The sequence below is a fragment of the Drosophila erecta genome, unplaced genomic scaffold (assembly GCF_003286155.1).
Source record: "Drosophila erecta strain 14021-0224.00,06,07 unplaced genomic scaffold, DereRS2 tig00000055-arrow-pilon, whole genome shotgun sequence".
In the NCBI taxonomy this organism is placed as follows: domain Eukaryota; kingdom Metazoa; phylum Arthropoda; class Insecta; order Diptera; family Drosophilidae; genus Drosophila; species Drosophila erecta.
Window position 1 is genome coordinate 21,299,857 of NW_020825200.1, and position 13,140 is coordinate 21,312,996.

At 40.1% G+C, this 13,140-nt stretch overlaps 1 protein-coding gene across 4 annotated transcripts in view; it reads right to left on the reverse strand.

Annotated features, from left to right (window-relative positions):
• Positions 1 to 2,151: 2,151 nt before the first annotated feature.
• LOC6541458 (2-hydroxyacylsphingosine 1-beta-galactosyltransferase) overlaps positions 2,152 to 13,140 on the reverse strand; it is a 31,513-nt gene continuing 20,524 nt past the window's right edge. For all 4 annotated transcript variants that reach the window (XM_026978689.1, XM_026978691.1, XM_026978688.1 and 1 more), the window contains 3 exons: positions 3,418 to 3,714; positions 2,566 to 3,353; positions 2,152 to 2,512 (listed from right to left, as the gene is read on the reverse strand). In XM_026978689.1, the coding sequence (XP_026834490.1) occupies positions 2,344 to 2,512; positions 2,566 to 3,353; positions 3,418 to 3,714 (1,254 nt within the window). In that variant the 3' untranslated portion in view covers positions 2,152 to 2,343. The remainder of the gene's footprint in view (positions 2,513 to 2,565; positions 3,354 to 3,417; positions 3,715 to 13,140) is intronic.

The following is a 13,140-nucleotide window of genomic DNA, read 5'->3' on the forward strand; positions in this document are numbered from 1 at the left end:
TGCGGACGCTCTGTCTCGATCGTTCGAGGATATCGATGATATTGCTGCAACAGATTTTGAAATCCGCCCCGAAATTTATCTATCTTCCAGACCATTTCAGTCAGGAGAGTACTCTGCTCTCAGAGAAAATTTCATGTCTTTAAAACTACCTGATTTTAAAGTCATGGATGAGTTTATTTACCATCGCAGAACATTCCCCAATTGTAATGACGCTTTACCAGACTCCAGATTGCTGGAAATTACTTGTACCTGAGTCTTCACGTCAAAGCGTAATAAGCTCATGATCAACCAACATCTGCTCCTTGTAGGGTGGCTACATGTTTAGAGCACATAAGACGGCGTTTCTATTAGCCAAATATGGTGTACCCGAAACAGTCGTGAGTGACAACGGAACTCAATTTAAGAACCGTGATCTTTGACTTTCTTTCGAAATATGGCATTCGTCAAATATTTACCGGTGCATATGCTCCACAATTCAACGGAGCTGAGAGAGTTAATCGTTCTATTAATGCGGCTTCAAGATCTTACATTCGCTCCGACCAACACCAATGGGACGTATTCCTCAGTAGCATCAAATGTTCTCTTCGTAACTCGATTCATCAATTCATCTGTATATCGCCCTATCATATAACATATGATATCCCACGGTAATGACTATAACTGTTGCGCAAACTTAATTTACTCGCAAACGGTGACGTAAAATTGTCAAGGACTGGCGAATTTCAAAGAATTCGCTCCAAACTTTGCCAGAAATTTGAATAGGTCGCGCTCAATCCTCGTGATCCCTTGTATTTTTTGCAGTATGTAACAACTTTACCTTGTGTTATCTTCATCCTTTTGTCCGACCGCTCTCTGACTAACTCTCTAGCTGTGCTTGTGCCGTCTCTTTAAAGGTTGTGTTGATTTAATCGATAGGCAGGAAATTCAAAGTGAACCAGACAAGGAGCAGATGGCAGTGGATAAATCGAAAGAAGAAAATGCTGGAGCAGAGCTCAGAAAGGATATACGACAAGTCTACCAGACTGAGACCACAGTCTAGTTCAACTAATAAACACATTATACATACATAAAACTTATAAACAATACTACTTAGTCCACATAAGAGAGTGAAAAGACAAAGCAGCACACTAAGGAACTGCAGCGGTGACCTGGAACTGCAACGCTGAGGTATTTTCTGAATTGAAGAAGTCAGTCGTCAGTGGTTCTTTTTGTACACCGCAAAAGTATTTTGCAATAATGTAAAGTGGTTCCAACATATGTTGACAAACTCATATTTTATATTGTTAAGTTATCAGGTAAAACCAGTTATAACAAAAATTAAAAAAAAAACACCCTTACCATTGCATTTAATAGAGGCTGCTTGCGATGACACTGGGTAGGAACCTGTGAATCAATCAATTAAATATAGCTGAATAAAAACTGATCTAAAAACCTCGGTTATTCTGTTGTTTGGGCAACAAACAAACACGCTGAGATGCGCTCTGAGATAGCCGCTGCAAGCTTGCTCGCTGCAGAATTTAGTTTCAACAGAAAATTAGTTCCCATTTTTATATCCGTTACTCGTAGAGTAAAAGGGTATAATAGAATCGGTATATATATTCTTCATCAGGATCAAAGGTCCGTTTGTACATAGACGCAGCGCAAGTTTGTTAAATGATGTTGCCACGCCCACAAGCCGCCCAAAACTGCAACGCCCACACTTTTGAAAAATGTGTATATTTTTTAATTTTTTATTAGTATTGTAAATTTGTATCGATTTGCCAAAAAAACATTTTGCCACGCCCACTCTAACGCCGACATATAGATTTTCTGATCGAAGAAGTTTTAAGTAAAACAAGTTTTTATTAAAATCATAAATTCAGTGTCAAAAGGATAAATAGGCCGTTATACATTAATTTATGTAGTAAATCATAATTGTATTATACCATCTTTGGAACAGTCAAAAATTTTTAATATATCCTTTTTTTACGCTTTGAATCAAAAAGGAAACTTCTTAATACTTAAACACCCCATTTTACGAAAAAAGTGTAGTTCACATTTTTGAGAACTCTTTAATTATTATTATCATAGAGTTGCTAAAAAATTCAGTATCAAGTACAATTTTCGGCAGAATGATCGGCACTCTACTATTTTCGCGGCACTTCTTTTTAATTTTTTTTGTATGCGCGTTTTTTTAATTCTTTAAATAATTATAAAATTAACAAAGTTTGTACAAAATATTTTTGTATACAATATTTGAAATAGTCAAAAGTTTCTAATCGATCCATTTGTTTGACGCTTTGAATCACAACGTATTCTTCTTATTATTTAGGCACCCCACTATAGAGATATAAATTAGTTCTGTTAAATCTTCTTTGACTTCGATTTTGCTATTGTAAATATAGGAGAAATCAGGGAATGAAGACTCCGTACCTTCTCGGATCGGAAGTCAATGCGCTTCAGTGCTGAAAACAGGCCGTAAAGTAAAATTAAATAAACGGCCACTACGTCGAGTAAGTAGTATTGCCACCATCTAAAAGGAAAAAGGATTAATATGGTAACAAAAAAATAATTATCTGAACTCACGTCATATTTCGGGAGGGAGTCTGTAGATGATAAGCGCCATTGTGTCGCAGCACATATTCGGTCCAGTATATTGCAGTATCTAACGCGGTTGAGCGCTGGTCCAGAAAGAGCTTTTGCCGATATCGCGCTGAATTTCTGTAGCGAGGATCGTGAATTACTTTCATAATAGCCTTGTACAACTGATTGGCTGACAGCGTCTGAAGATCTAGCTTTATGGCATACCCATCGACTTCGGCCTTGGCTGAGTTAACGTCGTGGTCGCAGAATACCGGCATTGTAACTACGGGTACTCCGTGAAATACCGTCTCAAACATGCTAAGCAACCCTCCATGTGTTACAAACGCTCTAAGCTTGGGATGTCCCAAAATGTCCTGTTGCGGTAGCCATCGTGAAAGTTTTACATTTGATGTGATGTCTTTTATATCTGTGGAACTTCCTTCATACTTCCATAGCACATGATACGGAAGACGTGCAAAGGTCCTTACAAGCATGTTCCTCAACGCCTCTGGCATGTTCGCGGCTTTTACTGAAGAACCCATAGAAACATAAATGAATCCAGATGATCCAGAAGCACCGATGAATTCCTCAAGGTGGGTAGGAAGTTTTCTAGCTGGCCTACAGTGAATGCAAGCCACTTCTGCTACATTTGGATTAAAGGCTCTAGGATAAGACAAAACTGCGTGTCCATTTTGCAAAATGAAACTCACGTTGCGCGACATTTCATAGGGATGCGGGATTTGAGCACCCAGATGCTGTCGCATCACAAGGTGTGTCCGACGCATTACATACTATAGTAAAAATTAAAGTAATGGTCATTAGTTAATATAAGGCTAGGATATGAATTCCTCTCACCATGTGCATCAATGTTTGTCCTATCTGCATGGCCGTGTTAATAGCCCGTTCGTAAAGATTCATTGTGTCCGTAAATCGAGAATAGAAGTTTGGAGTAATAGAGTAGCTAACGGGATTGCCTGCATTCGAGATACTCCCTGTATAGAAGCCCACCGTGTTAATGTACATAAATGGAATCTTTAAGTCGTACATTAATCCCAAAAAGCACTCTGGGAAAGCTCCATCCAATATGACCAAATCAAAGCTTTTCTTGGTCAGCTCCTTAGTTTCTGAGTCACGAAGCATTGCGTCGCATGACTGTAAATTAAAAAAAAAAAATATTTTTTTGTATCGTCTCTCACTTTTCTCTTACTTTATCATTAAAAAAAAAAACTTGTTTTTTCCGGTCATTTCCATTCAAATGGACGGTTCCCTGGCATAGCGCTTTGTACTCTTCAGATGCTAATTAGAGAATTCGAGCTAAAGCCTTATGAACCGAAACAAGAAGAAAAGAACACTTATAATTTCACTTTATATGCCAAGAAACATCTTAGTTTCGCTTTCAAAATGATGAGCAAGACACACATATTTTTGGATTTCGAATCATTAAGCTAATGGATACAAAGATTCTGTGAAAATTGTTTTGAGTATGCAGTTTTCTGATGTGGACGTGTTTAAGATACGCGAAAGACCATTTATTTTAGACTCAGCTGGCTAGAACAATTGTTGTTCGTGCACAGTCTGATAGTGGTAGTGTGCATTTCGGCTGCACGATCGAGACGAATTAAATTTGAATTCAAATTTGAATCTGTTTTCGAGTGGACCCATTCTGAGTGAACGAAGACGCTTGAAGCGTTGCCAAATCGCTTATTTTATACAAGGTGGGTTCCAAAGTAAACAGGAGTTTTTGAATCTAGCGCTCTAATGCGTTAGAATCTGCCATCCGTATTCGACTTCCAGTAAAAATTTCAAAACGTTTCATCTATTGGAACTGAATTTATTGCGTTTTATATATTGTGTTTTTGTCATCGGTGCGAAAATGAGCTTCGAACCAAGAGCCAACATTAAATTTTGTTTTAAAATTGGTTAAACTTTTACCGAAACGTTTCAATTGATGAAACAAGTTTATGGCGATGATTGTCTATCCCGAAGAACATCATTCAAAAATATGGGAGGTTTCCTTGTTATAATTATACTGATAATTATATTATCATTATACTGACCTTTTTTTTTTTATTAACGTAAATATAATTGGTTATTGCTTTTTTTTTTTTGCTGACGCTTCCAACGTATTAGGCCAAATAGCCAGGTCGTTCAAGAGGCTCGAGTCCAAGAAAAAGCAGGAGCGCAGATATAATGGTAATAATGGTAACGCATTAAGCGGTGCGGTGCGGATATATCGTTTGTTTGTCGATCCAGTACAGAGGGGTTGGGGGAACTAACCAAAAAACGTAAAGCCGACGCCGCCGGCGTATTAGGCTAAGGAGCCGGGTCGTTTGAGCGGATCGAGTCTTTACGGCTTTCCATGAGCATTTTTGGGCGGGGGACGATTTTAGATTCTTTGGCCGACGCTGCCGACGTACTAGGCCAAGTAGCCAGGTCGTTTGTGTGGCTCAAAACCTGGAAAATAGGAAAACTGGTGCGGAGTCCGAATGTATAGGTCAAACTACCGCGGGTAGTAGATCCCGACGGTATCAACTGTACAGCTTATCCAACGACTAGCGGGAGGGGGTTTTTGGACATACACTGTCTTAGGTGGGCAACTTCACGGATGAACCTGGTAAGAGCTCACCAACAAATGGAACCACTGTTTCAGGTGGGCTAGTTCCCGTATGAACCTAGTAAAAGCGCACCAACAATAGGAACCACTGTACGAGGTGGGCCAGTTCCCGTATGAACCTAGTAAAAGTGCCCTAAGCTGTGGAAGATGAAGGCATGTTGGCTGGATGTAACCATATCAGGGCAACGACCGACATCTCCGGGGTTGTTTGTTGGGCTTAAGTACCGGAAGAGTCTTTGACTGAGGAGAGACCTGTTAATCGCAAAACAGCATCCCAGACGATTATCTTATTATAACAAGTTGTAGTGAGCAATGTTCATTATAGATCATGTCATATATTTAGCTACATACCACGCAGAATATCTAAAACGATTCCAAAGTAAAGAAACCCACATACATAAATAAAGGGGGCGAAAAAGAAAGTGTTATTCCAACCACCCGGTCACGCATGCAAGAAGAGAGACGTGCACGTGCAAGCCCGGGAGACACTAATCACGGCACGTAATCAAGAGAGTCTCGAGAACTTCGAAAACCATCCGGAAGAGGTAGGACACCTGACAGACCAAATGGGCAACGAAATAGATGAAGCAGCAGGAGGGATGGATCTACCACTAGGACCTCCTAGAGGTCGCTTCAGCGTGCTTCCGCGGTACTAGGCAAGTTCGGAAGACCGGTCGGATGCTGCTGACCGGCGGGAACGCGAAGTGATATATGTATTTAGTGAGGCAAAGAGAGACGCAATCGGAAATGAGCGCTCAAATAAACGCTTTGAAGAAGGAAGTGGCTGAGTTGCAAGCCTTTACGGAGTAACCAGGAATGGCACCACCACCTGGGCTACCAAGAGACCCCACGGATAGCTTTCTAAGAAATCAAGACACCCCGCCACTAGAACCAGTGTCGCAAGAGTGTTTTAACAGCCAAATGCATCTATTGAGGGAGCCTAGACGAACGGCTACTCCACAGAACATACAAAGCGTACCAGTGGAGGGAGACCAGTCATCAATTTCACCCCGAATTAGATCGGATTATATCATTTCAAGGTCGAGTACCAAAGGGGGTTCGGCTAGATAAATGGAACTTGAAATTCGACGGAACCGTCCGCGGTATGACTGTTGAAAGTTTCTTATTCCGTGTGGAAAGGTTACAAGAATTATATGGAATAAGTCGGCAACAAGTTTTCAGAGAATTCCATAATCTACTGGTCGGCGCAGCAAGCAAATGCTATTGGCAATGGTTGGCAAATGGTATAATGGAGGATCGAGCGGAGGATTTTGACTACTATTCACCCACTAGGGATATGAAGCGGGATATGTCACGATTCCATGAGGTCACTTGAAGTTTTTGCCGGAAGCCATGTAATGACGTTAAACACTCGTGTTTTTCACGGAGGCCGCTAGGCCAGATCGGGGCAACCAGGCGGGCCGGGAATTCGCCAAACCCGTAACTGTTCTCAAGCTCAAGCGGAAGCACTCACTCCTAGAACAACTAGAACAACGAGAGCAGGAATATGCATTGGCACGAGAACTCAGTGTCAACGGCGCCGAGGAAGGGCTGCCCACAAAACTCAAAAACTCTATGGAAGCAGAACCGAACACCAACGTCTTAGACGGAGCGTCGTGTACACAGTGATAAATATACCACAAGAAAACCGGTTCTTTGCCAAAACTAAGATTGATGGAGAAGAAATACTGGTCTTACTGGATACCGGTGGTAGTTGGAATTGCATTGAAAAGGGGGCAAAACATTCTTGAAAAACAGACCACAGCCGATAATAAAACTGGAGGAAGAAAGGTCACCGCCAGCGGCAACGAAATCAGAGTGTCAGGGGTTATTACACTACCGGTGGAATGGGAAGGCGAAACCAAAAACTTGGAGTTCCTGGGGTACGCTGTAGGAGGGAATGCATCAGCACGGATGATGCAAGAATACAGAAAATACGCGATTTCCCCAGGCCAAATTCCGCTAAAAAAATGCGAAGGTTTGTAGGCATGACTGGAATTCATGACTGTATTAAGAATTAACGTGTAAGAAATTTGGGTTTCAGACGTTTGAGTCCCTAAAGAACAACATGGCAGCAACACCTGTGCCGCAAAACTAAACAAGGCACAGAGAAACTACAGTATAACTGAACTAGAATGCTACCCCGCAATCATGACGGAAATCAAAGAGACTACGAAACAGTCCACATTAGTCCGAACGCAGCTCCAGAAAGTAACCTCACAGCCGCAATCCACGCTGGAGTGCATCGGGGAGTTCCAGCAGAGTGTGGAGCAAGGAGAAGAAAAACTCAAAGCGCTCCACTTCCGACTACTAAAGTTAGAAATGACAGGCCGACGACTCGCGATTGCCAGCCTATACACTCAGAGACACATTTCATCAAGGAGGGTCGGAAGCAGTTGTTCCGGTACCACGAAAGGTTAAACAAGTTCCGACTAAAACTCGCCCTCAATCAAGAGAATGATAGACGCTTCAGCGCCCAGATCCGCCGGATGATGCGTGCCCTAGATAGATCTAATCCCACGATGGGATTAATTTGTCTGGTGGAATACTTTCTGATGTTACAGGCAGGAAGATCCAAAGAAAAATCAACAATTTTGAATAAACAAATAAAATACGCAAAATATATAAGACATATAAAAAAATTGTAACCACGTGTTAAAATTGTCTGTGTCCGGCTAGCTCAGGAATAGGTCGAAGCCACACGTTAATGGGCGCCTGATGAGAAGAGAAATCCAATACAGAGGGCGTATGAGTTTCTTTTGCGAAGTAATTCCATGCGTCAACGCATCGATCACTTCGAGCCTTTTACGTACCCCCTATATGTAAATTCATTCGCAGATTGACACATAAAGGGGGGAAGGGGTACAACCATTTCGTTGAGCTATACAGAATGCAACCCAGAAAATGCAGTTCGGCAATAAACGGGTGTCAGATAACCAGTCCAACGATCTCACGGAAAATCTACTCCAGTAACGGGCATAGTTCAGAAACACGGTATTGACTCCCAAAGCACGGGTAATATGAAATATGACTCCTAGGTTGGGACACTTGGCCTATCAGACCGATGACCAGAGTAGCCAAGAAAAAACTCTGAGCCGGTATAAAAAGACTTCAGCAAACAGAGACAGGGAGAGTGGAGTCCTTTCTTCATCTGGAAGGTGTCATACTCGGGAGAAGACTGTCTGAAGCCAAGGCAAGGATTGCTGTCCAAAGTAAAATGTCGTGATTTCGTAGTCAAGAAGTTCAGAGAACCCGGAGAGGACATCTTCGCTCCAATCCTATATAAAGTTCTAGGATTCTAGAGTCTTGGACTGGAATGACAAGTGGGCAAACCAACCGACTGGAAGACAAGCGGAAGACCGACAATTCAAAGCAACGTACAAGAAGTCTCAAGATGGGGGGCAAGGTGTCCAAGGCCTCCGACAATACAGCCAATGTGATCAGCACAGCGTACCCTTGATTTCTTCTTTGTTGGTCTTTATGGCGATATTCAGATTAGTAAATAATACAAGCGGTCACTGCAGCGGCGTCATGACCATCACCATACATTGGAAAAGATTGTATCCAGCATTCCACAGCCTCAATAAGTTGCATCGGGAAAGTCGGAGTCCGCTCAGAATGTGTGAGCAGTGACAATAAAAAAAATATCAAATTAAGCTCGCATAAGAATAACCAACAAACAAAAAAAAAAGTCAAGCAAAAACAAATTTATAACAATAACTTCCAAAAACAAGTGTGGGATTCAAGTAATTTGAGAATCAGATAGCGGTCAGAGCATGTATGTATATATACACTTATATATAACAATAATTAGTGTATTTTTTTTTTATGAGTATGACGTTCTTTTTTTTCTCTTAACTTTTAATTATTGGTTCACGAATATATGCAGTGGTGGAAAAAATAATAGAAACACGTTGGTTGAATCATTGATTTTAAATTTTGTGCTCAGAACGAAAGTAATATTTTTTAATCTTTATTTTTTTTAATTCATATATAAGTATATTTTACATTAAGGAACAAAAATATTTTTTTCATCTTTATATTAACTAAAAATAATAATTAACTTCATTTTTGGCGCTTGGAAGAAATAATAGAAACAAAACCCTTAAAACTAAGAAAAACGTAATTTTTATGAATTATCTTATAAAAATAGTTGTAATATTAATATTTAGTGGTATTTCCTTTATTTTTTATAACTGCTGAGCATCGACGGGGCATTGAATTCACTAAATTGGCGCAAATTTCGGGGTTAATGGCATACCACTCTGACTTAACTTTTTTCCACAGCTCTTCCTTATTTTTTGATTTAAAACCTCAAATTCCTCTTTTTAATATTCCCCATAAATGTTCTAAGGGGTTTAAGTCCGGGGATTGAGCAGGCCACTCCATAACATTAATTTTTTGGTCCTGAAACCATTTCTAACAAGGGTTGACGAATGTTTCGGATCATTATCCTGCATGAACTCCCATTTTAAGGGCATTTCCTCCTCAGCTTATGGTTTCATAACATTCTCCAATATGTTAAAGTAGTCGGGAGCACACATCCTATCTTTTATCCGGAATATCGGACCAACTCCAGACGTGGAAAAGCATCCCCATATCATGATGTTAGCTCCACCATGTTTTACTGTTTTTTTTTTTTTGTGTGCTTTGGATCAAATGTGGTATTTTTTGGACGTCTGGACGTATTTTGCCATCAGATACGAACAAATTAATTTTAGTTTCATCAGACCATAGAACATTATTCCAGTTTTTAAGGTCTAGGTGTCGCTTTGGAAAATACAGTCGTTTAGAGATATTTTTTTTACTAAGCAGTGGAACTTTCCTAGCCGAGTGTGCCTTCAAATTCTTTCCAATTAGTCTATATCTTATTGTTCGACTTGACACTGATGTCTGGAAAGTATTTTTCAGGTCCGTCGACGAGATAAAAGGATTTTTTTGGATGTTCGAATCAAAAGGTCGTCGAACTTTTGGGATGTGGCTCGCTTCCTGCCCCGTTTCTCCTTCGTATCTTTATAATGAATCGCGGAAAACACTTTTTTTTGCAGAGCAGTGCATTAGTTCAGCAATTTCCCTTATTGTTTTTCCTTCGTTTTTTAGTTTTTATATAATATCTCGTTCTACAGGTGAACAGTGCACTCCGCGCCCCATTTTGAATATAAAGGCGAAATTAAACATTTTTTTTTTACAAAATCACTTATTATGAGCTAAACATACCTGAAAGTATTTAATATATTGATTTACTTACAAAATTAACAGGGAAAAACTCAAACAAATCGCAGAAACGTAGCTTGTTTCTATTATTTTTTCCAGCTCAAACACGTGACCACTTCAAATACCGCTATGTACCGCAAATAACAAGATCGAAATCAACTCAAAAAGAAGAGCACAATAAAGTACCCTTATGAGTGGCTAATGTGCTAACGGTTTATCCACACACACTTCTTACATAATTAGTAATTTTGTTTTACATGCAGAAGCGATTCTTTATTCTATTATTTTTTCCACCACTGTATGTATGTATGTATAATACCATCAGCATAGCAACACCCAGGATCCAACGCGCCTCAGAATTAACGTTGGGAAAGTTTGACGACCCACAGTTCTTTATATCATAGAACATAGTTCCAGTATGTTTTTTATATATCTTTTATATATACATATATTGTCCAAGGCAATATATCTCATGGATTAAATTTAGATGTTTAATGTTTAATATAGAAATCAAATATAACTTCTCAGCGGCAATATTTTTGATATGCAAAGACAAGAGCCCTCAGAGTGACGTTTGTTGTCTGCGCTGACAATTATTGTCAACTTTTTAGAGTATTTGTATACTAGCCGTTAATTCTTATATTACTCGTGGTAATAGTCAGCAATATATTAATTAATAATGATATGCTATTAAATTAACTACAACTAAATGAGTAGGTAAACATTTTCACAAGCGGGGCTGTGGCGAGAGGTGGGGTAGGTCAGAAATGATGGGGATCAAAAATGGGATCATATTGCGCGGCCAGTGACGTTCCACTTGACACACGGATCGTTTTACGATCAAGCTTATAACTAAGCTTGTGGGGCAGTGAGGACTGCTGACTGACGAACTTTCTTAACTTAATTTAAACTTATTCCTAACTTATTATGAACTTATTGACGAACTGTAATTATTTTTACAGGCACTTCAAATATTTATTCTCGTTATGTTGGAGTGGTGACTTACCAAGAGGTAAGGGGGCAAGAGGTAAGAGAGGCTTACCAAGATCCCACGACCAAATACGACGAGCTTACGCTGGCAACCTGTTGCCTGAACAACGGATGCCTCTCCCTCGGCCCTAGTCCTTTTCCAGGACACGACATAAGAACCGTCTAGAGGAATTTCTATTCCATTATTTGCTTAATGCTGATATTAATAAATGGGCTAGTACATTTTACTCAGCACTAGTTGACGCTGAAAAGGCCTTAACACCACCTTTTATCTAACCACAACAGAAACAACCAGGAAATTGAACAGCTGGTGCTTGAAAAATTACGATAACAAAAAGAGGAAAAGCATCACAGATCGCCAAACACCAGAAACAGCTTACAGATAGCCACACAGACTTACCAAAGCTTTAAAGGTAGAGCAAGAAAATTCCCAATTTCGGTACAGTGAAAAACTGCCGCCCACTAGTACTAAGCATCTACTGAGAGCTCTCCAAAATCTTCGGGTACTAACCAAAACTGGTTTACCTCTGCCAGGCCCTATTGAAAACTGGCCACGTAACGATAAAGAAAGAGACAGTGCGTTTGCTAAACACCTAAAAAAAGTATTCTAGCCGAATCCAGTTACCAACTGATTTATTCTTCTTTCGTCAACTGGCATCTATCCATCTTTGGAGCCAATTAGATTTAAGTCAAACGAAATTATTGAAGTCATACGCCAGAAAATGACCTGATAACCCATAAAATGATAATTGCGCTACCACTATGTGTAATACTGATTATTTGCAAACTTTCTATTCCTCAAAGGTGGAAAAGGTCCATTCCAGACAAAACGCAACCATCGTCATATAGACCAACAAGTCTTCTGACATATTTTACAAGGCTGTTTGAAAAAGTATTTATCCTGCATGTAATGAAATCCTATCACATTAATTAGGCTTTAGGGAGAATCATGGAACAATTGAACAGGTCAATCGGTTCACTTCAGAAATTCGTACTGCATTTGAACAGCGCGAATACTTCTCGGCAACCCTTCTGGATGTTACACAAGCAATCGATCGAGTCTGGCTGGACGGACTCATTTACAAAATAGCAAAGCTGTTACCCACTTAACAAACGAACCTGCCCGCCCATAGTCCTGAACACCACATGCATCCCGCAAGCTAAAGAGGTAACATATCTGGGAATCCACTTAAATAGGCGGCTCATCTGGTGCAAGCATATAGAATCCAAGAAGGCACATTTGAAACTAAAAGTAGTCAGCCTCCATTAATAACCCCTCCCTTATTCACTCGGATATTCCAGCGTTATTACTTATTACATTATTTATTACATCCAGTTGGTTAAGGTTTCTTCGGGGTCAGAGGCGGTGGCAAGGAATGTGGTGTCGTCAGCGAATGTGGCAATAGTTAAATTCCTGGAGGGAATGGTGTGAAGGTCTGCGGTATAGAGGATGACTCCAAGGACGCTGCTTTGTGGTACTTACTCCCTGTGCCACAATATCACGATGCCAAAATTGCGAGAGATGATTTTTTTATTTTTAACTTTAAGCTATAAGCTGTAATTAAATACCTTATAACACAGTGACACTCTGTTGCAGTATTTCCATACAAAGGCATATTCAAGTGCACGGGGAACATGAGCTCATCGGAACGGCTTAAACGCGGAGTCAGCATTCCCACGTTGACCAACCGCTGATATATACATGGGCACCTTAAACACGTTTTACACGTTTATACTTCTTAAATACATATAAATTTAAC